The 25,723-nt window shown below is 51.8% G+C and overlaps 1 protein-coding gene and 1 long non-coding RNA gene across 3 annotated transcripts; one reads left to right on the top strand and one right to left on the bottom strand.

Annotated features, from left to right (window-relative positions):
- Positions 1 to 5,120: 5,120 nt before the first annotated feature.
- LOC138067205 (uncharacterized) lies at positions 5,121 to 12,484 on the bottom strand. The gene is made up of 3 exons (XR_011141036.1): positions 12,244 to 12,484; positions 8,919 to 9,041; positions 5,121 to 5,466 (listed from the first exon to the last, which is right to left on the bottom strand). It is a non-coding gene; the product is annotated as an uncharacterized lncRNA (long non-coding RNA).
- Positions 12,485 to 12,514: 30 nt separating this feature from the next.
- Positions 12,515 to 24,579, top strand: GGA1 (golgi associated, gamma adaptin ear containing, ARF binding protein 1). Of its 2 annotated transcripts, XM_068942531.1 has the most exons (17): positions 12,515 to 12,676; positions 13,627 to 13,711; positions 14,292 to 14,367; positions 14,965 to 15,063; positions 16,374 to 16,497; positions 17,010 to 17,110; positions 18,207 to 18,287; positions 18,713 to 18,850; positions 19,006 to 19,087; positions 19,500 to 19,607; positions 19,912 to 20,067; positions 20,857 to 20,921; positions 21,061 to 21,236; positions 21,340 to 21,623; positions 21,907 to 22,076; positions 22,332 to 22,442; positions 22,638 to 24,579. In XM_068942531.1, the coding sequence occupies exons 1-17, from the start codon at positions 12,646 to 12,648 to the stop codon at positions 22,746 to 22,748; spliced, it is 1,998 nt and encodes a 665-aa protein (XP_068798632.1). In that variant the 5' UTR covers positions 12,515 to 12,645; the 3' UTR covers positions 22,749 to 24,579. The 2 variants fall into 2 exon arrangements, with proteins under 2 accessions (XP_068798632.1, XP_068798642.1); XM_068942541.1 differs by lacking the exon at positions 14,292 to 14,367 and having other exon boundaries at positions 12,537 to 12,676.
- Positions 24,580 to 25,723: the final 1,144 nt, after the last annotated feature.

The following is a 25,723-nucleotide window of genomic DNA, read 5'->3' as shown; positions in this document are numbered from 1 at the left end:
ACATAGCCACCACCAGGGTTAATTACCTGAACTTATTTTAAGCCAAGTGGAAACATACACTTCTACAGCTCAAGACATCATGCCCCAAGATAGATCCTAAACTTAGTCAGAAAAATCCTGTCCTACATGGCTGGCTAAGGTCACACAGGAATGTTGTGGCAGAGACAAGGCCTTGGTCTTCAGCCAGTATCGTACTGACTAGAGGAGCCTGCCCCCCACTTCCTACACAGACCAGTGTGGAATGGACCAAAAAAAAAAAACCTCTCAGCAAAAAACTCTCCGCAGGATTTATCAGCTGATCTCATTGACTGGCAGAGTCTGAGGCTGTCCAGGAGAGAAAGCAGCATGTGTCTGAGGGATGGAGAGAATCATTCATGCAGAAAGGGGCCGTGAGATTTTTGCCAAGATAAAATTAACCCCCCTTTCATAAATGCTCAGCAGGGGCGTTCACCCCCTTTTTATTTGCCACTGGGAACAAGGGTGGTAAATCAGGCAGCAGTTCTCCCAGTGATGGCTACTTCCTTCATCTGTGGAGCTGACCCTCTGCATGATCAGAAACCAACTCTGTACAGATGGCCCAGCTCATGCAGGATGTGGGCTCACCCTGTAGGAAGGGTCTGGGACTTTAGCAACCCCAGAAGAGCTGAGATCATCCATACAAGCAGAGCTGGGAAGTTTCACCAGCCCAGCCAGGGACTCTCATGCTGTATTTCCACCTAGCACTCCCTGAAGCCAGCTTGAGCAACACAAACCTGCTTGCCTCCCACCGCACTGGGGTTGGCTGATGCAGTGCGTCATCTCCCAAACTCTTGACGTGCCCATGAGGACTTAGTTACAGTCAAAGGGCAAATGGGATGAGATGACAGGAGGGAGTAGGGGGCAAGTTGATATTCCCACACACACAATCCAAAGCAAAAAGCTCTAGGAAATTGTGATGTGGTAGGAATGTACACCCCAAAAACAGAGGAAACTTGGCTAAAGGACACCTGCAAAGGAGGTGGAGGGTCTGTGAAGGGAGGAAAACACAGGGATGTGGAAGCTTTGAGGCTCCTCAGGAAGGGCTTATACAGGCAGTCTTGCTGGCATCCTGATGGGGTGGTCACTGGTGCAGGGGACCCAGGAATCCTTCATCCCCAGAGAGATGGATAAGAGGGCACCTGCCAGGGAGCACCTGTCCAGGATCCCCTATAGGTTTATCCTAGCTGGAGGATAGCTGGCCTATACTGGTGTTGGACACCTGCGTTCACATTGCTGGAGCCAGAGGAGCCCGTGCTGTGTTCTCAGAGGAGCCCGTGCTGTGTTCTCAGAGGGCTGCCTTGGAATAGCAGAGATGTGACAAGCAGTCACTGGTGAAAAGGTAGGGGCCATGCCTGACCCAAGGGCAAGCTCAGCTTCCACTAGGGACCAGGTCTGCAATTTCACACAAGGGAAACAGAATACTCATACGGGGTAGGGCAGCACCTGTTTAAGGAGGGAAGAGACCAACCCAACTGTGTGGGCCTTCAGCCATGGGGGATAGAAGGGTGGCAGGGCAGGACCTCTGCAGAGTGACTGTGGGGCTCACACCTCCTCCCCTCTGCCTGGGGACCCTTGAGTCTCAGTGCTCAGAGGGGTCTCTGCCTGACGTGGGGAGCAGAGCAGGACAGTCACTAAAATACTGCCAGTGTTTTAGAGCGCATATGGAGAAATCACGGTGCTGTGGTGAAGAGAGGAAGAGAGCAGCCAATTATGAGGTAGCAAGGGAAGAGTTTGGGACAGAAGGGGAAGAGAATGATGCTTTCACTGCATGAAACATGGTAACTTCATTTGCCTAGGTCTCATAAGACAGATGTTGGGGTTAACAGTCTTTCCTGGCCTTCCTCTGTTCCTGGGGATCTCAGGCCACCAAGAGCATCCACGAGAGCTCAAGACCATTGGAGTGGCTCCAGACAGCAGCACCTCATGTAGTACTGCTTGCAGCAGCAACTGCTACCAGCTGGCACCCACACTGTTTTTGAGGAGAGACTGAATGCTACCCTCCCAGGCAGGCTGCCAAGATCCTTGAAGGCATCATTGCTGCCAGCAGTATTATTTTGTTTCCTTGCTCGGGCAAGAGATAAGACAGTTAGGTGTGCAGCCTTGAAAAAAATGACAGGTTTCCCAATTTCCTGGCCAGTGCAGCACAACCGCCCCACCGAGAGCTTTCACAGGGCCTTTTGCGGTGAGGGGTGCACCCTAAAATCCACACCAGCACATCCAACAGGCAGCACTGTCCCCACCCCACCCTCCCCACAGCCTCAGGACTTAGAGGAGAGGGCAGCCAACACTCTAGAGGATACAAGTTATAAACAGTCCCTCACAGTAGTGACATGAATTGTCATGCATTAGACATGGTGTTCAGCCCAGATTCCAAAGAAATAAAGGTAAGGTGATCGCGCTGGATGTGGGAATGTGTGCACTACTGTCTTATGTCAAACCAAGCCCTGAGAGAAAAGGCAAGAGATCTCCTCATGCTCTCACGAAAGGCCGTAGTTTCAGCTCAACACTAATTAGACACCAAAGAATCAGCACCAGAGAAAGATGCTATGGGGGAAAAGCTTCTGTCCAATTTTGCACTCAAGGCACCAGAGAGTCTGTGCTGTGGACCAGGCCTTAGTGTCTATTCAAGGCAAAAAGAGCTGCAGAGACCATGCATTCTTTCTCGGAGTAGCAGCTGTTCACTCTGCTATTATTTCCTACTGCTTCATATAATTTGTACTCCACAGCAAGCTATTGTCCCTTTCCACTGGCTATTTATTTCCTTGAATAGCCTCTGGGGAAGAATTTCAGTGTAAGAGTAAAGAAAAAAGAAAAACTCTACATAATAAATATCGAGCAGTGACCTGATTTAAACCATGTTCTCTGGCCTCATCTAGGACCCCGATAAGTTCCTCCCTGTAATTCTGAAAATAAGCCACATTTCTGCCTCAGTTTCCCCCTGCTATGAAGCCTGGCTGGGAATGCCCCCCCTGCCTTGGAGGGATGCAGGGTGCCTTTCAAGAAGCTGAGTCCTAGATTTTTTCAGAGACCCTGGGAGTACACAGCTTTTCTGAAAACAAGTGGGGAACATCAGCCCCTCTGAACAGTAGGTCCTACCACTGCACCCAGATCCTTGTACAAACTCCTCCATCACATGACGGAGAACAGGCTTTGCATCACCTCCTGATGTCAGTGCTTAGTTCTCTACCTGCTATTCACAAAGATTCCCTGATAGGTTTGATATGACCAGTTTCCCCTTTGTTTGAGAGGTGTTGGTTTGCCTCTCATCAAATAATACTTCAACCGTCACCCCAACCTATCCCTAGACTCTGAAAGCCAGCCAGCTTCCTAACAGAGGAGGACTGAGAGAACAAAATGTACTTACCTCAGCCAAATGCTGAGGTAAGCGGGAGACTGGATAAGCAGGTCTGCAGATCTGAAGGGTGTGTACAGGGAAGGACTGTCCAGAAGATGTAGAAGCCAAGGTAATGATGAGCACTAGGAAACCAGTGCCTATGAACATTAACCTCCTGCCTACGAGGTTAACCAGAGCGGAACAGCTGTTTTAGAGAAGGCATTGAAGTCTCCGCATTTGGATCAATTAAAATGGGAAGAAACAAAGGACTGGAAGATAAGGTGTAACCCCCTGCCATCCTCCATGCCCCAGCTCCCTGCTTGTGCATCAGTCCTGAATCCCTCTGGGTAGTACAGAAGTAGCACCATTCCTCTGAATCTTGGGGCAAGGGATTAGAGGCCATCAGCATCTGGCAGGCTCTCCAGCACCATCACCTCCTTTTGCAAATTCTTTTCCTTGGGATGTGGGGGAACGAGGAGGAAGGACATAGCTATTGGAAGAGCTAGAATCTTGTAAAAAACACCTAAGTTCAGGGCTAGGTGCAGGGCAACAGGAAAGTAGGGAACCTGCACCACAACAGTGGAGATCAAGAGCAAAAGAAAGCAGTGTAGTCTCAGACCCCATTTCTTTCTCTATCGCCTCAGGAAGGCTCCAGTGTCAGTGACTGGCATCTCCCATGTTCACTGGGAGTTCAAAGTACTCTGACGGAAGGTTTCCATCCCCAGGGCCAAGGGGTCTTACAGATTTGCAGGGGACATTTCTCTCAGGCAGCTCTAAAGTCTGCGGTAACACTCTTGTGCGGTATAAGTTGTGCAAGGGGAGAGGAGGAAGGTGGTTCACATGCAGGGAAGCTAGTTCATAAGATGTCAGGGCCATTTCATTGGCCAAAGCAGCCAGATGATTCACGTTGTATGGGTCCTCAGCTTGCCTGAGGCGCAGCAGAATGAACCGGCACTGGGTGGAGTAGGGAAATAAGAGGACTGACTACATGCCACCCAGCTCCATTTCTAGCCTTCATTTCTCTAATTTTCTCTCTCATGGGGGCATGCCAGGAATATGGGTTGTGGGAAAGGCTTTCAAAAACATGCCTGGAGGTAAAAATGCACTTGTGTTGAAAGCTTCCCCACTGGTGAAGGAGAAGATACATAGATGGTTCAAGGCTTCCCCCTCTCTCGCACCTCTGGGACCTCCCTGCTTTTCCCAGACTTGCTGGATGAGATAGCAGTAACTAAATAGGAAAAATCATCACCCATAGAGCTCTCCACAAAGGATCGGCTTTATGAGGTCTTCTGCCCCACTTGCACTGGAAGATGAAGATCTCCAACAGCTTTCTCTTACCACTGGGTAAGGAAGATGGCAGCTCCCTCATTTTGCACATGAGGAAACTGAGGTGCAGACACCCAAGTCTATGCCCAAAAACAACTATCCTTGTTTGGATTCTCATCTCAAAACTTCCATAGCCAGATTTGCAAAACCCAGCTTTGCAAACCTGTCTCAGAAGCTGAATGTAAGTTGGGCATCTCTGGCTAACGTGCCCCGGATATTGGAGATGCTGATTTCTCACCACGCCATCTAATATCAGTAGGAGGTATGAGGCACTCAGTGCCTCTGAAAAAAATCAGCCCTTGGGTGTGTTCAAATAAGTCCAAAAACCGGAGGCATTCAAAAAGAATGGACCCCTTCCAAAAATGTTAAGCCAGGGGACTTCCGAGATGCCCCAAGTCCAACTTCCCCTGACCATTTCCCACAACAAAGACAACATGAGGCCAACTGGATGGAACTCAAATAAGCAAAAAAAGAAATACAGAATTGCACCATACACAAAACATCCATGGGGACCTCCCTCAGTCAAGCTCAGAGCAGCCATCATGGATTCAACCCCACATGGCAGCAAGGGGGTGCAGTGAGAGTGAGCGCTGAGTTGCTGTGCACACAATCCATCCTGCACAGGAAGAATAAGGCTGCTGGCGCTGCACGACTTGCTTTGAGTGTTTCTCACTGGCTCTAGTGCTAGCCAAGGCGGGTTGGACAACTCTGAGGACTTGCAGGAATCCTTCAGACAAGCAGAATCTGAGTCACACACACGAGGAGTGATGCCAAGGGTGGTTCATCTACTGGAAAAAAAAAAAAAAAAAGAAAGAGAGAGAAAGAAATGCTAAAGGAGAAATAGCAAGTTTTGAAAAGCCACAAAAATTAACAGCTCATGGGCTGGAAAGAAGGAAAGCAAATAAAAGTCTGCTCTTCCATCATCACATCACCAAACCCCAGTCCTCCCCACCTTGAGAAGTGGCAAGCCACCTTAACTCCCATCACCTGTGAGGGTCTGAAGGGGCTATCAGCTTCTGACCCAAGACTGGGGCTGAAGCCTGCAGGGAAGGGGACTGTCAAGTTAAAACTATCTGTTGCTCCGAAATTAGCTTGAACAGATTCCCTTTGATGGTGCTACAAATGAAACGGTAAAAACCAAACCAGATGGAAACGGAAAAGAAAAGCTGCTAAAAAAAGGGAATCAAAATCCCCAAATGACTGGCTCAGTGCAGGAAATGGGCTTCTAAAGAGGGAGCTGCAGGCATCTAGAAGAAACCTAAGAAAAGATCAGGCCCACACAACTGACTCCCCCTGTTCCTGTCTCCACCCCTCGTTCCCAGAGAAGGACACCAGAAATAAATGAACCAATGAACCTTCAGAGCAAGCTGCAGAGAAAAGAGCTGAACCTGACCTGCAACCACTATAGGAGCCCAGGGAAACAACCCTGTTGTTAGCAAAGTGCAGAGGAGGTTCCAGCTCCACTCTCAAGGACGTGAGGAGTGCTACATTACATTTTCCCTACTCCTCAGTGAAGAGTTACAGCCATAGCCTTGCATTGAGTTTCCACCTGGATGAAAGAGCTTTTAAAGGCACCAGCAGAGCCTGCTTGGTCACAACACTGCCAAGAGCATTTTAATCTCCTCACAGTATTACAGGGAGGGGGGTGGCAACTGCTTTGCACTGCTGGGACACCCTGTTTCCCTTTCCAGCACTATACTGGGCACTATGGGACACCCCTTGTGTTTGAGGACATACTGTTTTCTCAGGCAGTCCCAGAGGAGTATCCTGTCCCTTTTCTTGACTGCTCCTGGATCACTCCTGTTTTTGACCCATCTCACGTAGCCGCATATCCAGTCAGTGGTATATAAGCCCTCATTTGACCACAGCGGATGTTTATTTTGTGTTCTTAGTGGTTGTGTTACGCTGTCTGTTCTCCCTGGCTCTCCTTCCCTTCAGTTTGTGCCTCTTTGCTGTTGTTATTTTCTCCACCACTGACAATACATCCAGGCAAGATCACTGCTGTATATCTCCGGCTGCCCCCAGCTTCCTTCACACTGTTCCCCACAAGAGCCCTGCTGCAGCAAAGCAGATAAATTGCTTTTATTGCAGTCAGAATCCTGGATGGAGAACACTTGCTCCCAAGAGGGGGAAAGAGTATTGCAAGCTAAACACTTTGAACACTGCTCACACCAGACAAATCGTATCATATCCCAGGCTGAACAGCCTCAAACACACTGCCGTTCACCGTTCAACAGACAGACTTGCCAAACCAGGAGATCCGATAAGAACAATGTGAGGAACGGTGGCTGTAACTGCAAGGCAAGTTCCCATCAGTACGCAGATAGCTTATCTCTTCTGTCAAGACGGGACATGCATCAATGTCTACGGCACAACAGCATGGAAAAGCTAGTGGAGGCCTGCTCTCTGGTCCTGAACATGCACGTAGCACTGCTTACAACACTGCCCCTGAGGAACATCTCTATTACTCACTCCATCTCATTAGGAAAGGGGTGTGAATCTTTCCTGAACAGCTCTGACAGAGACACAGCTCCCCAAGGATAAGCTGAAAAGTCCTAGCGCCTACTTTGGACACCAGCAACCAGCTGTTAGCAGGAGCAGTGTAGTAGCTAAGTGAGGCTCACACAGAGGGAAGAGGTCTCATGCCCCTTGGGCAAGCCAGGCTGCGACACCATTGCTTTCCGCTGCGTCAACTCCCACTGCACACCCTCCTCCTGAAATCCACCCAGTTGTGCCACTATGGGGAAGACCCGAGGCAGGATGCAAGGTCCTCTGAGCAAGGAGGAAGATGGAAAGAGGAAGAGCCTCTGTGGGGGGCATCTCCTCATTCTGCACAGAGGAAGAGCTGGGGCTTCAAATTGGTGAGTGCAAAGGCGTGACGTGATTGCAGTGAGAGCCAGAATGCGCACATTCCCTCAGAAATGCCTGCTGAGCTAAGGGGCAACATGGTATGCAGTCAGCACAGCCCAAAAGCATTTCAGGCAGTGTGCTAAGAATTACATGGTGTGAGCCATCCGGAGGCAGTCCTCAGGCCTTGCGCTGCTCCTGTTGCATTTGCTAACACAGATGAAGCCACAGTGACCAGAAATGAGCCTATAAAGGCCAGGCCCACCCTAGGGAAATATGTAGATTCTGCATCTGCCTCCTCCTCTTGGGTTTCAGCTTCTTTTTATTTCTAGCCCTGCATCTGCCATACCCCAGCACTGGGTTCACTCCGCCCTGCTGCTCCTCTCTGCCGCCAAAGCAGGGCTGAAGCTGGCTGCAGTGCCAAGTGGAAAGGGAAGAGCAGCCAGGCTGGAGGCAGAGAACCATGGGACTACCTCCTCCTGCTGTTTCGCAGCCCAGACCTAAGCCAGCACTGAGGTTTCCTAGGGAACCTGATGCAGCTGCTGCCAAACCAAGATCACTAGCCATGTAGGTTTTTCAAGCCTAGGCCAAAAACTGTCTATTCAAGCTCACCAGCTGCCAAACCTGAGCCAGCTGCACAAATGAGAGCACGTGGGGCACCCTGCAGAGGGAATGCCTCCTCCCTGTGCTACTTTTTAAAGAGAGGCTGCACAAAGCTGCATCTCTGAGCACCTCAGATTGCTGCTAAACTAAACGTCCCCAGCAAACGCTTCACTAAGTTACACTTCGTTGTCATCACAATGCAGGGACGTATTAATCATCCAGGCTTGGGGATTTGCTGCATTTGGGCTCCCTGATTTGCTCCAGGATTCCTAGCTTCAAGTCACTGATCTATGCTCAGCTGCCCATGTAAAATGCCTTTGCAACAGGATTTTTCTCCTTCTCCCTCCCACTGTTCTTTAAAGCTAAACTATCTCAGCAAAATCACAGTTCTTAAACCAGTCTTCCAATACTTGCACTTTCTAATTACTCCCCTTCCACCTGCTGGAAATAACACTGCAAGTCAGAGCTAGAGCTAGAGGGAGAACAGGTGAATCTGTTCACCTTTTCAAGTGCCTCTCTCAGCACTTAAATCCTGAGCGCTCTTTACTGGTATCTGTTACAGTCTGGGGCTAGCTCACCAACAAATGACTTCACTGAAGCTCCCCCTTGTGGGCTTGGGGCCTTTGATGCTTGCTTCAGCCTCGTAAATTTAAGCAGTTCTTTCTAAACTGGCAGATCTTCTTCTCCCTGTTCTGTTTTTGGCTTACACAGATAAACAGCCCCCAGGCCAAGAATATAACTAGGGTTTCTATCCTGCTTGTTTTCTTTTTATTTTGCCTGCTGCAGATACCGTTCCTCAGCAGCAGCAGCAGCAGTTTTCTGATGTTCTCAGAGCATCCTCTGCCTGTCCCAGACTCTCCAACAGTAAATCCAGCTGAGCCTTCCTTGCAGGGTAGCTGGGCAGCATCGCTTCCTAGAACAGACATGAGAGCAACACAGGCGACTCAGTCAAGAGACCAAGACATCCCTTGAGTGCCCAGTCTGAAAAGAGGGTTTGAATACAAGGAAGCAACAACCTGTACAGCTCACCAAACTAACGCTAGCATTTGCTTCTCTTGCTTCCAGATCTTGCAGATCCAGTTGTTACCGGTATGACAGAACCAACACGGAGAGGAAATTTTGAATATAGAGGTCAAGGCAACTCCCCAAAGGAAGCAAGCGCAATCAACTCCATGCTAACAACTGGGGAAACTGAGGCAGTAAGTATGCATGTGCATTTCCTGAAGTATTGCTCCAAGACATGCTCAGTGGCAGAGATCTAGCAAACAATTTTCTGATCCTTTATTCAATATCCTATTTCCTCATTCTGTTCCTCTAGTTATAGAACATTCTCTTTGATCACTAGAGACAGGTCTTCCTACAGCAAAAAGGAAAATGCTGAAAGAAATGGAAAGGAACAATTCGAGTGGATGACTGCATACCACAAGAAAGCACTGCATATGAAAGGGAGGAAGAAATTTCCTATTAGGCTAAAGGAGCTTGAACCTGCTCTCCCTCTGCTGAAACATGCAACTCTGTACTTGCCTCTCTAATTGCAACCCTCCACTGGGAAAGGTACTTAGAATACTTCTATTGTGAAAGGAAAGAGATTAGCCAAGGTCGGGGAACAGCAGGGTTGCAAATCCAGAGGATTGCGTAAAAGATGCATGGTCCGAGGTGATGTCAAGAGAAGAGATGCCAGCCCTGTTTCAAGAGAAAGTAGCAGAGGTAACTGAGCCAAAAAGCCAGGAACTGGCTGGACAGTCAGCTGCAGTAGGCAAACAAAAAGAGCAGTGAATGAGGGACCACAATATAGAGTTTCGGGAAAGTGAAAGGTCTCCAAGAGAATACAGTGTCAAAGAAAGAGGAACCTGCCGGGAGAAAAGGAACCTAACATCACAAGCCAGAGCCAACAGCCCAGCAGGAAGCGCACAAGAACTCTTGCCACTGCACATGAGCACATATGAAAGATATTGCGTGAATTATCACAATACTAAAAAAAAAAAAAAAACAAATATCAGAACAGACTGAGGGTGACAGAGTGGTTCTGGCAAGCTGAAGATGACTAGGCGAGTAGTTTCATCTGCCTGGGAACCCCCTTTTCCAGGCGACCAAGTCGCTCATGCAGACCTCCTCCCCTTCCCGATTTTGTGATTCACCACATCTGCAGCTTCACAGGCAGCAAGAGCATTTCCTAAACTGATGCTAACCAAGCAGCCAGCCTCCTGCTGCCCTCTGTGGGACAGCGTGCAGCAAGCCTGCCAAACCCAAGATCACAAACCCTTCTCCCGTCACAAGTTTTTACATTACTGGCACGCAAACTACCCAGGCCTCCAGCTTGAGCCTAAGCACTTTTCTCTGCAACTGGCTACAAGATAATTATAGTTCTAGTGTTTTTATTCTGAATCAGTGTTAATTACAATATGGAGCGTCTCACCCCATTAGGCTTCAAATCTGGTCTGGGATTCCAGCTGACAGTAGAAGAAATGAAATGAGGGACAAGAGAAAGTTTTCCTCACGTATCATCTATCCACTGTTGCAAGGAGGAAAATTCAGTTTGTTTGCTGATAGATCCAGCAGAAAACTCAAGAGCTCTTCGTTCTTTTACACTTAGGGCCCTTATGGCATGGAAAGCAGATGTAGTCAAAGTGGTAAGACTCTAAGCTTAGGAGAAAGAAACGGTCTGAAAGGCTGTTGCCAACATAACTGTTATGCATGAGGTCATTCACCATTGTTTGTGACCTGCTGAAAAGAGGTGCAGCCTTCCATTCATCTTAGGCTTAGTAACAACTGGGTGTTGGCAAAGACAGGAAAATAAATACCTCAAGACTTGGAGAGCAAAACTTCAGCAACAGGGGGCTGTGAAACCCCAGACTGAAAACCACTGCTTCAGAGGCACAATCTCTTTGTGGATCAGGGAAAGGAGATACCTACCTTCTACACAGTGCTTACATGACCTAGAATGCGAGATGTAGGCCTCAGTCTCCTGAAGACAATTTAAGGATTCTCAGAAAATCAAAGAGGTAGAAGTGACAGGCAAGACTGACTCATAAGATTAAAATAACTCACGTAAAACGTGCCTGAACACAGCAGAGGAAAGGATGTGGCAATTTTCTGTGAAAGGCATTTTTAAAAAAGGCTTTGTGATGTAAAGGAGTTAAAAAAAGAACAACATTTGAGTGCCAAAAAAGTACTTTTTAATGGCCAAAAAGTCCCCGAGAAACAACAACTACCCATAAGGAAAAGACATTAGGTGTGACACCACAGCAGTTCCCTCCTCTACCATCTGTGGAATTAACTCTATAAACATGCCCCCAGTGAGCAACCCCACACAGGACCACTCCGACTCATTTGCCCATCTCAGGGATTAGACTCTTTAAGGCTGAACAGGCTGCAATGTACCCTTATCGCTGACACTTCAACACGGCCAGCCTCAGCGGGCTCTTTGAACACCACCACTGATGCAGCGCACTGGGTGTTCATCAAACAGGTGGAGAACTACATTCCCAAAGGCTCTCAAGTTGGCACCTTTCACCAGCATTAACTTAAGACAAACATATACACAAAAAATCATTACCTACTGAACATACACTGTTCTTTCCACTGCAGCACAAACTAAATAAGCAATGCTTATTAAGCATCATAATTAGCACCAGTCTGGATTACTGGAGCCATAAGGAGAAAAAGGGCAAGTGGAATTTAAACTCCTAAGGGCTCTAGTTTTTTCCAGGACCTCCCCCCCCCCCACCTCACAGCTCTTAAAACATAGAGGAGGAGAAAGGATTTTTACTTAAAGAAGCCTGAAACCAAGACAGAGAATAAAGAGAGGTTCACTCGCCGGTATTTATCATTCCTCCTGAAGTACCCACCTACGCCCCGCCCCGCCCCGAGCCCTGTGTAACTTCATCAAGCCCCCAAAGAAAAACCCTCAGCCCTCGCGCCGCGACCGTTAAACCGCTCGGGCCGGGCAAGGCCCCGCCCGCCGCGCGGCGAGGGGGAGAGGGAGGCGAGGCGAGGCGCAGGCTCTGCGCATGCGCCACGCCCTGCTCTCGGCGTCTCTCCCGTGTCCTTCGAAAGGACATGCAGCTTCCCCACGAGGCGGAAGTGCTCTGCTTCCGCGCCGGAAGCGGCCTCACCTGCCAGCACCAAGGCTTCTTCCGGAAACTGTTAGGGCGGCTCCTTTGGAAGCGTGTTGGATGTGACGGCTGGCTTCCGGCGCTCTAGCCTATCTCGTCTTCCCTCGCTCTCGAAGCTCTCTTGCTGAAGGCCTTCCCCTTCCTCTCTGGTCCTGTGCCCTTCTTTCCCCTATGGCCAGAGCTCTATGGTGGCCGCGCCGGGCCGCTCGGCAGGCAGGGGGCGCGCCGGACTCTCGGGGGCGGTCTGTGCCGGTGACTTCCGGCTCTCTATGGTTGAGGCCGGCGGAACGGCGCTCTAGACGGTTCTGGGCGCCCTCGATGGTTCGGCGGCGCCGTCGTGCCGGGCGGGAGGGCGGCGGCGCGGCGCTGCCCCGTTGAGGACAGCGGCGGGGCCCGGCCGCCATGGAGCCCGAGACGCTGGAGGCGCGGATCAGTGAGTGCCGCGGGGGCAGGGCCCCTCCTCGGGGCCCGGCCCGGTCCGGCCCGGCCCGGCTCGGCCGCGCCGCCTCTGGCCGCCCCCGCGGGGTGGGGGTGGGGGTATGTGGGGTGCACACTGTGGGGGAGGGGCAGGGTGGGGGAAGTGCCAGCCGATGGCGTGCACGCACTGGGGGGGTGCAGGGTATGCGGGGGGGCATAGGCCTATGGGGTGCACACACAGGGGGGTGCAAGGTGTAGGGGGGGTAGGCGTGTGTGGGGTGCAGACTGGGGAGTGCAAGGTGCAGCGAGGAACAGGTCTCTGGGGCACGCACACTGGGGTGTAGGAGGTGTTGATGGGGTGCATGCACAGGTGTGTTCAGGATGTACATGCTGGGGTATGTGGGGGGGGTTGCAAGGATCGGGGGGGGTGGACGCTGGGGTACGCAAAGTATAAGAAGTTGTGAGGATGTAGGGGGGAGTTTGTGTTTGCACTGGGGTGCATAAGGGGTGAGGAGGTTACAGGTATGTGGAGCGGGAGTGGGAGGGTGCGCGCTGGGGTGTGCAAGGTGCGAGGGCCTGCATGGGGAGGGTGCATCTTCATGCAGATCAAGGTGTCGGGGATGTGTACAAAGGATGGATGGATGTGTTTGTGTGCGTGTGTGGTGTCTGTGGACGTGTCTGTGCACCTGAGGGTGGTGTCCATGTGGTAACGATGGGACTATGTGCATTACTGCCCCGGCGAACAGTGTAAGCACGCTAGCAGGGAAGTGATAGTGGAAAAGTTTGTGCACAGGGCTTGCGTGTGAAGACAGGGGTGCCCAGGGTGCATGTTCTTCCCTGCACACCATGCTCCATTGATGCACTCAGTGGGGCTGGCTGAGAGTGAATGGGAGCAGTATTACTCCTAATTTCCCCAAGGAGGGGGGTTGGGGAGACTTTCTCACCTTCCCTTTCTCTCTTCTGCAGATAAAGCTACAAATCCCCTGAACAAGGACCTGGACTGGGATGGAATCAATGCTTTCTGTGAGCAGCTTAATAAGGAGCTAGAGGGGTAAGAATGTCTCTTCCTTTCCCCAGGCTGCTTTGGGTCACAGGCTCGGGTTGTCATCTGCTGCCTGGTAAAATTCAGTGGGGTTATCCTGAGGGCTGAATAGGCATAAAGTGCCTGAAAGTAGTGTGGGGGGATCCTGGTCCTCTAAAGAACAGGAGGAGAGTTTTCAGTAGGTGGCACGCTTCTACCCAAGGTGGTACAGAGGGCAGCTACACAGCTGCTCTGGAGACGTGCTATGGGGAGCAGCAGAACTGAGATCCTAGGAGTTCAAAGTCCTTTGCCTTGGCGTTGTGGTTGTACTCCCATGCATGGGGTTCCTCTCTGCTGTAGAGACTCCTTAGAGTTTCATGTAGATTTTTCCTTTTTTGGCTCCAACAGCTGTGACAGAGCTGTGCTTTACCCCAGAGAAAGCTGTCTTAGTATAATAAAGAAGGTTCTGATAAGTTTTTGAAGTAGCCTGGGGCCTGATCAGTGCCTTAAACTTGGAACATGCTTTTCACCCTTGGGTACCCAGATGGAAGCACAGGTACCAGCCTTCTCATCACTAACCAGCTAGCTTTTTTCCCCCCACTCCTTCCAGTCCTCCACTTGCTACCCGACTTCTTGCCCACAAGATCCAGTCTCCGCAGGAATGGGAAGCTATCCAGGCCCTCACGGTAAGGGCATCTGCAGGCTATAGAACTAGATGGAGGGCCAGGGTGTGGAGTTGCTTCAGTTTGACCTGAGGAGCAAGGGAAGCTTTGAACTCCTGAGTGCCCCTCTTGCTCTGAGAAAGTCCTAATACATCTGGGCTCTTGGGTGGGAGAGTGGCTGAAGGTGGTTGCACAGGAGTGGAGTGGGTGGCTGCTAGGAAAGGTCTTGATTCTGGGAAGGATCATGGCCTACTGAACACTGTGGTCGAGAGCCTGTTGAAGTCATTGGGAAGCTTTTTGTTCCCTTGATCATATTCTGGATCTGTGCTGTGAAACCTGAGTGTTTGTGAGCTCTCATTTTCCACCTCAGCGATGGCTCTACATGCTAAGGATATCCCCTTCCATGGGCTGCTGAGCCACCTCTGCAACAACTGACCCCAAAGAGGAAATTTTCCTTGCTGCCCTGGGAGGGTGATTGCCCCCCCAGGAGGGGAAGTGGGTGTCCCTCCTGGCTGCAGTGAGGATAGCCACGGGCTCCGTGCCTGGCAAGGGGATAGTCAGGGAGGGCTGGCTCCCAAGCCTGCTGACCCTGTGCCGGGCTCACCCAGCCCCTCTCCCCAGGTGCTGGAGTCCTGCATGAAGAGCTGCGGCAAACGCTTCCACGATGAGGTGGGCAAGTTCCGCTTTCTCAATGAGCTCATCAAAGTGGTGTCACCCAAGGTGGGTCCCATGAGATCATGCTGGAGGGAACTAAAGCCTGGTGGCAGGAGGGCTTTGGGAAGAAGTGACTGTGTGGGAAGGCTGGGTATACACTGGGATGTGGTGAGGACAGAACAACACTAGGAAGAGATGTAGTGCTTGTTTTCTGGTGAGTTTTCCACTGAGAAGGTGAGCTTTTACCTCTCTCCTCCAGGCTGATTCTAGATGCAGGAAGCTGAGGCCTAGCTACACCTGATGCAGGTAGTGCTTGTGAGGCTCCTGAGCTCACTGTGTGCCTAGAGTCACTTTACTTATGTCTCCATTGCACCTCATCTGTGCTGCGTGTGCTCAGGAACCTTCTTCTGCCCTGACACTGTGACTACATCTCTCCAGGATGTCCCAACCTGGTTGAGAGATTTAAGAGGGCAAGCCCAGGCCTGGTCAGTGGTGCTCTGGAGAGTCCATCTGAAGCCCTGAAAGTCATTACCTGCTCCTCTGTTGCTGTTCCCACAACACAACAAGCTGTGCATGCTCTCTTCAGTCAGGCCAGTTAGCTCATGTTGCCAGCAAGTTCAGAGTTAAGGGAATATGAACGAAAAAAAACTAGGAAAAACCTTAAGTCTATCAGTCACAGGTTCTGACCTGTGATGATGAACAGCCAGGAACAGTAACATCCTAAAGTCTTCTTGCTAGGTGCCCTAGAGGATGTCTAGGCCACTGATCCAGCACACCTTAGGCCCCTGGTCTCTGGTAGCATATTCACTGTTGTTTCCTCCAGTGCACAGCAGACTCATTGGACAAGGGCAAAGGATGATTGCATGGCAAGAGGAAAGCTGTAGCATTTGAACATCTCACTGCTGGGTGCTGTTCGTCTGGGGCCTGCGCAGCCACCGAGGGTGTCAGGCACTCTGCGCTAGAGAGCGCAGCTGAGAAAGTGCTGGGCCCCAAGGGCTGTTGCCCACGGTCCTTCCCTTCCCAGCCCCGCTGTCTGGTCATTCCTGAAAGGCTGCTTTGCAAAGCACCTCTTGTTGGCAGTACCTTTTCCTTCACAAGGCGACAAAGACCCACCTGAGCCTTCCCTCTTGTCCCTGGGTGTTGCCAAGGGCCTACAGGCCCAGCATTTCTCTCACCTCTTAGGTTTCCTGTGCTGGAAACCAAGCATAGCAGGGGTATGTTGCAAGGGCGTCGTGGGCTTTCCTGCTTGTTTCCTCTTTCCTCGTCCTTGTGCCGTTGGGAACTGTCTCACTTCTCCTGGGGGAGGGGATGAACACACCAGGCTTGCAACAGCTCAGATCAGCTCCAAGCCACCTCTTCCGCTCTTCTTCTTGTAGTATCTTGGCAGTCGGACACCAGAAAAAGTGAAGGCAAAGATCCTGGAGCTGTTGTACAGCTGGACGTTAGGGCTGCCTCATGAGGTGAAGATCTCAGAAGCCTACCAGATGCTGAAGAAACAAGGTGAGAGGCAATGGACTAGTGAGGGAGGGTTGACATAAAGTTCCCCCCCCACCTCCTTTTTTGTCCAGGCAAAGCCTGAAACAGGCTTTTTTTCTTTTTTCCCCCCCCTCCTGTGCCCAGACCTAGCGCATCCATGTCTGAGCAGCAAGGGCGGACAAAGGAACGGGGGATCCTAGCTGCACAGTGTTTGTTGGTTGTGGTCTGAATTGCTATCCCCTCCAACCATATTTCTGGGATGGGGCACCAGAAGGGGTTGAAGCTGAAGGACTATGAGTGCTTTGGCAATAGACTTAGGATTTTTCAGAGGAGGTAGGATATTGATGGGGAGGTCCTTGCCAAGAAAAAGAAATGCAATGGTAACACAATCCAGGATCACGGGTGGCAGGAACAGACCCAAACCCCCTCCGTCCCAGCTGGGTTCGATGGGCCATTGGGGAAGAAACGTCCTACGTGGCAGTGTCGTCCCCCCAGTGGGTGAAGCCTCCTGACCTCTCCATGGGTCTCTGCTGCAGGGATTGTGAAATGTGACCCGAAACTGCCTGACAATGCTCCTTTTCCACCACCTCCCCCTCGGCCCAAGAACATCATCTTTGATGACGAAGAGAAATCCAAGGTAAGGGCCCTGTTCAAGGAGAGAGCCAGAAGGCAGCATCTTCCCCCCCTCCAGGATCTCCTGTCCCCCAGAGGTCTAGAAAGAGTCAAAGCCCCTGTTCCTCATGCCGTGCTTCAGGAAGTGCATCACAGGAATGCTGAGGGCCTGCGCCAAAGTCGGGACTAAGGAAATGGCCGAAGATAAGGCATGTAGGTCTGTTTGACCTCTAGAGCTCTCAGCTGCAGGATGGTGCAAAGGGTGAAGTCCTGACATTAGCCCAACAGGTTCTTGGAGGCTTGCTGGTGTGCTGTCCCCTGGGTGCTAAGTTATCTGGCTGTGGTCTAAATTAATCCAGCCCCACAGGCTGTTACGGTTAGCTCTTCCTCACCCCCACCACTGCAATCCACTTTTTGCCCAACTGCTTATACCCTCCTGTACCCATCCTGTATTGCCTTTCCTTGGGTCACCACACAGATAAACATCTCTGCTTTATTAATGGTGATATGTTTAAGCAAGTTTTGGGCTCCTTTGGCTCTAGTTCTGAAGTAGAGATGTGATCATAGTTTGTTGCATGGGATAATGTTTTGCCTCTGCAGGCCCTTTCCCCAAGGTGAAAGAGGTGTCATGGAGAATGTACAAATGAGGATTTGTAGGTGGCCTGGGGAACTGTTCACTGACGCTAAGGTGTGTGAGGGAAATTGGAGCTCTCCCTGTTTACCAATTACAGCTGCAAAAGAGGTGTGTGAAGAGGTCTGAACAGGAGTCCATTACAGTCCTGTGGCAATTCCTGTGTTAATCCAGCTTTTCTCTTCCTCAGTACTAATATCGCTGTGCTCCCTGGGTCTCCGCAGTGCGTAAATGGCAGGCAGGGCCAGGTTTTGAATGCAGGGGATTTTCAAGCCTCTGTTACCACAGCAGGGGGAAGAAGACCAGCTGTGCTTTTTCTCTCCCTGGTCTCATAGCCCACAAGTGATCCAGCTAGGTTTTCAAGTGGCTGTTGTCATCCCCTGCCTCAGCCAGATTTGGGGTTGCTGGGGACTTCACTGGCTCTAGTATTGACAGACTGACTCCAGCTGCCACCCCCAGCTTGGGCCCAAAGGTGTCTTCTCTTTTGCAGATACTGGCTCGTCTCCTGAAAAGCTCCCATCCTGAGGACCTCCGGGCTGCCAATAAGCTCATCAAGGAGATGGTTCAGGAGGTGTGGCTGGGAAGAAGTTGGGGAGTCATGATCTGGATGGTGATGCTTGTAGCCAGGGGAAAGGGATCAGGGCAGTGAGTCTCTGTCCTCATGCAGGCACGTGGAGCTTCTGCCCAGAACTTTGCAGTAGGTGCCAAAGAGTCTCTGTGCAAATTCTGCTATCCCTTGGCTACTTGGAGAAATGGCTCTGGGCACTTTCTGAGGCACAAGCCCTGCTGCAGCACTAGATCTGCAGCAGATCTACTCCGTCTGGCAAGTGCTGGACCAGAGATGGTCTGGAGTCTTCCACTGCTGTGGGAGCTGTTTTGGGGGCAGTGTTGCTGTGCCTTAGTCCAGGGAGTTGGTGTGTAGGCTGGCCCAGCTTTCCTTCTCCCCAAGCTGTGGACAAGAGCAAAGACACCCCTCCCAATTTGGTTGCCCTCCAGGACCAGAAGCGCATGGAGAAGATCTCCAAGAGGGTGAATGCCATTGAGGAGGTGAACAACAATGTGAAGCTGCTGACAGAGATGGTGACCAACTATAGCAAGGGAGAGACAACAGAGAGCAATGAGGACCTAATGAAGGTGAGGAAAAGCCATCCCAGCCTCTTCCTTGGGCTTAAAAGTGATAAGTGGGTGCAGTCTTTCGCTCCTGCCCTCCCAAGTTCTTCCTGCCTGTTTTGCACCCCCAGCTGAGCTTCCCACTTACCACCTCAGCGTCCCTTTCTCCTCTTCCCCAGGAGCTGTATCAGCGCTGCGAGCGCATGAGGCCCATGCTTTTCCGACTTGCCAGTGACACAGAAGACAATGATGAAGCACTAGGTAAGCAGACCTGGCCCTTCTCCCTCCATCTTCTCCCAGGGAATCTCTGCTTGGGTTGCCCATGGCAAGGCATTTCTCAGCAGCTGCCATTCTGTTTGAGGTGGGTGCTAACTAACTGTAGGTTAGTTAGTCTGTGCTTGCTGCTGGGCAGGGGCATGTGACGCCAATCAGCAGTGTTACAGACTTCCTCCACTTTGCTGCGGGAAGAGCATTTGCACTTGCCCTCCTGAGAGTGCTGTGGAGGTGTCAATGCACCCCCATACTTCTTGCAGCAACAATGGCAAAAATGCTATTTGCAGTGAGTTGCTATTAGCTCTCTGGGCCTTGCTCTCAAGGAAGAGAGGGGTGTAAAAGTCACTCTCTTCATTTTCTTCCCTCTCTTCAAACTTACTTCCCACCTATTCCATTTCAGCGGAGATCCTGCAAGCCAATGACAACCTGACGCAGGTGATCAATCTCTACAAGCAGCTTGTGCGGGGAGAAGAGATCAATGGGGAGACTGTGGCTGGTCCCCTTCGAGGTGAGGAGACCTGGGGGATAGGGATGGGAAGATGCAGCACAGGGACCCTGTTGCTGGTTTTCTCTAGCGTAAGAGAAGATTTTGAGAGACATGGAAAGGTGAAACATGCCGGAGGCCAAAGTGATGCTGCTGAGATAAGGAAATGGCTTGTGGAGATGAGTGATGCATGAAGAGAGGGAGTTGAAAGGGAGAGCAGAGGGGGGATTCCCTTTCCCAGGTGTAAGGAAGGATGGGAGCTGGCTCTCCACACGCTGAGAGGACCCAGAGAAAGTTTCTATCTCTCACCCTGTCTCTTTTTTTGCAGGCAGTACCTCAGCGCTTCTGGATCTGTCAGGTCTGGACCTTCCAGCAACAGGCCCTTCCTACCCAGCCTTGCCCACCCTCTCAGGTGGCTCAGCAGTCCCTGTGCCTGACCAAGCCGGCTCTGTCTCCTTGCTGGATGATGAACTCATGTCTTTAGGTGAGAAGACCAGAGCAAAAGTTCTGAGTGAGAGTCTGAGCGGATGGCTTATCCGGTGGAGGAGCATGAATGAGGGACAGCTCTGGGAGAGGCGAATTGTGAAAGACCCAGAGGTGATCCTCACTTAGTGTGAGGTAGAAAGGAGGGAAAAACCCTGATTTGATTCTGAGCTTCAGTTCCCATGGTGTTTTCCTGACTAATCAGGGAAAACCTGCAATGATCTGCTTTCTGCTTTGTTCTCAGAAAACTGACCTGGCAGGTAAATCAAGAGTGATGCAATGGCCATCACCAGATGGGATCACAAGGGTGGGCCACCCCCACCTCCTGGTGTTTACTCCTTGCAGTTGAGGTCAGGAGTTGACAGTAGAGACACAGGACTTGCAGAATGGCTCACGTGGAAGCCTTATGAGGTGCCAATCCCAGAAGGCTCTAGAATCCAATTTTTCTGGCAGCATGTCTGTCTCCTAAGATAGATGATTTGGGTACGGCAGCATGAAGTAGACGTCCTCCAGATGCAGGTGCAAGTGGAGATTGCCAACCCAGTAGTATTCACATCTGTGCCAGTTACACTGGGAACTAGAGTGTGAGAGAAACAACACTTATCATCCTGCCTGCTCCTTCCCATGCAGGAATGGGGCCAGAGGTGGGGAACATATCAGTAGTTCTGCCCTGCTGCTCGTGTGTCCTGCCTGACCGGAGGGATGTCAGTTATGTGTGCCTTATTCAGGCCCCGTTAAGTGCCCTTACCAACCTGATAGCAAGGCTTCATATTTGCTTTTCCCTTGGCAGGCCTGAATGACCCGGCACCACCTCCTGCCCAGGCTGGTGACAGCAGTGGCTGGAACAGCTTCCAGGTAACATGGTGGGAGCTATGGAAGCAGGTGGGGAGGGTGGTGGAAGCAACACCTGGAGCAGGTAAGGAGGCATCCCAGATCTGATGGCTATGCTGATATGACTCTGCTTGGGGGGCTCTCCTGTGCACTCTCTCTGCAGTCATCGGACAGCAGCGAGTTTGGCATCGCCCCTGTCACGGCAACGCCACCAGTCAAAGCAGATGCCGGTGCATCCTCCCCGAAACCTTCTTTCACCAGTGGCCTGGATGACCTAGACCTCCTGGGCAAGACTCTGCTGCAACAGTCTCTGCCTCCAGAGTCACAACAAGTGCGGTGGTAAGCAGGAGCAGAGCAGTCTTGCATCTCTGGCCATCTCTTCTGTTTCTGGGGTGCTGGATGCAGGTTCCTGTTCCATTCCTTGCTCTCTTTCTCCCTACAGGGAGAAGCAGCAACCACCTCCACGGCTCACCCTGAGGGATTTGCAGAACAAGAGCAGCTCTGGCACCACAGCCCACGCTCCCAGTGCCCTGCCTGTGCTCCAGAGTGTTTCTCCCAGCCCCCCGCTGCCCCTGGCCTCAGAGCTGCCTGCCCCTGTGACGCTTCCAAAAGCTGCCACCATGCCAACAGGAAGTACTCTGGTCCCGCCGCGGCCTCCTGCCACTACACTGCCCCAGGAGATCACGCTGGCCAACATCACTGTGCCTCTGGAGTCAATCAAACCCAGTGAGTAGGCTGGAAGAATGGAACAAGTTTGGGGGTGATGGACTGTTTGGAAGGGAATCAGACAAATCAGGGAAGAAGCAACTGGAGAGGGTATGAAGAGGGTGGAGCAAACTGTGTGTACAAAGAGGGGAGGAATATGAGGAAACTTCTTGCCTTTTGGATTTTGGGGAGGTTGAAGAGGAGTAGAATCTTCTAGTCCCTTGGGTGGAGTTTGGGTTATAGAGAGGTTGCTGCAGGGCCATTTCCCTCCTGGCTGACTGGTCTGTCCCTGCCTTTCCCACAGGCAGCATCCTCCCTGTGACAGTGTATGATCAACATGGCTTCCGTGTCCTCTTCCACTTCGCTAAAGATGCCCTGCCCGAGAGGCCTGATGTGCTTGTGGTGGTGATTTCTATGCTTAGCACAGCCCCACAGCCAATCCGCAACATTGTCTTTCAATCTGCTGTCCCTAAGGTAAGGGGGCTGCAGGGGCTCAGGGCCCCTGGACTAAGCTGCCATGTGATTCTCCCTTTGTAGGAAAGGCAGGGTGGGTGGAGAGAGCTCTGCGGGGCTGAGAGCGAGTTGTATTGCCCTCAGATTAGCAGGGACCAGCACAATACTTCTCTCTTTAACTAGAGTGTGGAAGTTTCCTAAACACTCGCTGGAAGCAGGGCCTTTGGCGGCCAAGTCCCTCTCTCAAGAAGGTGGGATGCTGTTCTCTTTCCCTAGGTGATGAAAGTGAAGCTGCAGCCTCCCTCGGGCACAGAGCTGCCAGCGTTCAACCCCATTGTCCATCCCAGTGCCATCACACAAGTCCTGCTGCTTGCTAACCCGCAGAAGGTAACAGTGCTATCCCTGGGGCAGAAGCAGGCTGGGCTTGTTGGCTAGGCAAGGTCTGGCTCCCCTTTCACTGAGGGGACCCTGTCCCTATTCCTTATGCTCACTGCAACTTTGCAGACATCTGTCTAGAGCATCTGCGCCTTGTGTCTTTCTGCCCCTGTTCTTGACTGCTTTTCTTTTCTCCTCCTTCTCTAGGAGAAAGTGAGGCTACGATACAAGCTGACCTTTACCATGGGAGAGCAAACCTACAATGAAATGGGGGATGTGGACCAGTTCCCCCCACCAGAGTCCTGGGGAAACCTCTAGAGCCACTCCTTTCAGGCACTACTCTGCAGAGTCCTTGGGAAGCCAGCCCTGCAAGGCTGCAGCACCCTGAGGAGATGGGGAGGGTGGGGGGGGGGGCTGCTGCTCACACTCTATTCTCCGGATGGCTGAGTGAGGGCCAGAGGGAGCATGCCTGAAGGATGAGAGCAGAGACGCCAGGAGATGTTCATCCAGCGTGACTAGGAGTGGAATTGAAAGCTTACTGTGGGTGAACGGTTGCCTTCCCTGCTCTTCTGAAGGCTTCCCTCCCTCCCCAGTCTGTTCAGCTTCTCTTCTAACCCTGCTTTCCTCCTTTAGGTGCAGTGGGGAACAAGGATGGGGAGTTTTAGCAGACTCAGCCTGGAGCAAGGCCTAGTAAACGAAGATCCTTTTCCTTGTCTGTCCCTTCCACCCTTCCTGACTCTTCAGTTACTTCCTGCTCTGCGGTGCTCCCTCTTGTTAGCAAATGCTGAGCTCAGATGGATTCTCCCCCGCCACCTTGAAGCTGGGTACCAGTGGTTCCCTGTCTGCTGGGGTTGCCCCAGACCTGGCTGTGAAATGAGGCTGAACAGGGACTGCGCTGGGGTCAGTGTCTTTCCGGCACCAGAGAGCAGGTCGCTGTTCTTGCTTGGGTTTGAGGGGGGTAGTCTTCCCATGTCCCCCTCCCTCCAGCTGCAGGCAGAGCTATTGAGCTGGGAGGAGTGCCCTGGGGTTGGGAACCTGTTGGGCTCAGGGCTGGGAAGAGCTTACTCTGTGCCTCCCCGTCTATGTTAGCTCTGTAGTTCCTTGGCTCCTGGCACTGAACCCAGCAGGGAGGAAGTGCAGGCTTTTCCCATATGCTTTATCTATTACAGCAACCGTTTGGGATCGCTGTTGGACTATGGTACCTGTTTGTCCCGTGTGCCATCCCTGAGAGGGGCATGTTTCAAAGGGGCCTTCTTGGAGGTTTAAATCTTCCCACAGCCTCTGACACCTGTCAGACAGAGGGAGAGGAAGCAGCAAATCATCCTACTCCCCCCTGGCTGGGCTGGACAGCTTGGTTAGGAGGGTTTTATGAGGAGTTTTGGGGTTTTTTTAGCTCTTTAATTTTTTTTTTTTTTCCTGCAGCTGGGAAAGGGATGGGCTAGAGTTGGGGAGAGACTAGACACCAGCCCATCTCCAGGGGGCACCACTAAGGAACTGCACTGGGAGCCCAAGTCCATGGAGGGGGGGGGGTGGCGGGGGTATGACCATGCCTTGTGCACCTTTGCCTGCAGCAGTGGGCAGGCCTGTCTCCCTGCAGCAGGCAGGGGGCTCGTCCAGGCACTTGATCACTGTGACACAAGAGCAGGGATCTGCAGGCAGAGAGGAGACCGGGGGTAGCACATCCAGAGCAATCCCCATTCTGACTGGACTTGTGACCACAGGAGCTGCTTCTCCTCCCTAAGCTGGTTTTAACTGGGCCTGATTTTAGAGGTATGAGCAAACTGCCCTGTGTGTCAGCTTGCTAGGTGTAGAAGGAGCCTGTGTGAGATGGAGGCCATCAGGTGCTGCTCGTTCTTGGCTTGGGGGCAGTGAAGGTGAGAGGTCTCAGAGCTGGGTGTGCTGCGTGGTAGAGGAGAGGGGGAAGCAAGGTCTTTATGCTGGGGTTCTGCTGTGTCTTACTTCCCTTTCTGGTCTCTTTTCAGGGTTTTATATGGGTTTTTTTCTTTGCAGATCTTGTTTGGTTCTTGAACAGACTTGTATATATTTTCAGTGCAAATTCTGTAAATGGAAAAAAACAAAGATTTAAAACAAAACGCCCGGCGCGAAGAATCTGCTGTATTTATGGGAAATAAAGAGAGTTCTTTCCTGATCTTGTCCCCATGCCTTTTGACCCAGGGAATGCATTTTCCTATCATCCTCCTGGACTTCAGAGAAGTTGCTTCTACCCTGAGAGTGGTAGGTTCTAGGCTCAAGTGTCTTTGGCTCAAATCCTACCACTGCTCTCATGTATTTAATCCCCCTGGCTGTCCTGGACCTCAGATTATTTCCTTGCTCCACGGAAGTGGAGAGAGTGGAATCGTGGAAGTCCCCCAACTGCTCTCAATTCCTGTTTGAGAGCAAGTCACTTCCATGCTGAGAGCTGGGTGCTGCCTGCTTCCCTCTAACACCCCCACCCCCGGATGGAGGAGGAGGAGGTGGGCAGGGGTTGGTGCCCAGCAGCCCGTGGGCTGGCCCTGAAGGGCCGTGTGCCCCCTTGCTCAAGCACAGCCTGCTTGGCTGTTAGCAGGCAGGCGCCTTTGCTGCTGCTTGTAGAGCAGTACTTCCTCTTCCCCAGCGCCGCCTCTCAGAAACAGCTCCTCGGAACGGTTTTGTTGTAGGCTCGTGAGGGCTGTGGGGTGGAGGGAGATGTGGCCCATTGTGGGAAGCAGCAGCAACGTTCTCCTGACTGAAGGCTATGGGGTGGGAGCAGATCTGTCCACAGAGCCCCTTGCAAATTACCAGGATGTTGCATGGGAGGAAAGAGTTCCCAGGTTGGCCGCTGCACTATGCAGTGCTGCCTAGGGAGTCGTTTGGGTTGTATGGAGGTTTGGGTGAGCCTTTTTGCAACTTTGCAATAGGTCTGTGAAGCCCTTGTCTGCTTTCAGTCAGCATGATGCCCCTTAGGAGCATGAAGGGGGCTTTTTGCTGGTTTTGCTGAGGTGTGCTTCTCTACCCTGCCCCGGGCTTAGAGCAATGTGGTGTTGAAAAGGGAGATGCTAGCACTGCTTCTGCTGCACCCTCACTGGAGACTCGCCCTCCAAGACGGGTGAAGGAGCAGACCACAGGAGCCCCCTGAGCTACCCGTTTGGAGACTGCAGGGTACAGGTGGAGCAGCCCTTCTGTCTCTTTTTCCTTTGCTGTTTGTCTCATCTGCCCGTGAGCTAACCGCTTCCTGTCTGGACTCTGATGCTAGTTCCTTTGCCTGCCACATAACTGAGCCGACAGCACCCTCCCTTCTTTCTCAGCACAGAGCA

Source organism: Struthio camelus, chromosome 1, assembly GCF_040807025.1.
Source record: "Struthio camelus isolate bStrCam1 chromosome 1, bStrCam1.hap1, whole genome shotgun sequence".
NCBI lineage: Eukaryota > Metazoa > Chordata > Aves > Struthioniformes > Struthionidae > Struthio > Struthio camelus.
Note: the sequence above shows the minus strand (reverse complement) of the source record. Positions and strands in the feature narration are given on the sequence as shown.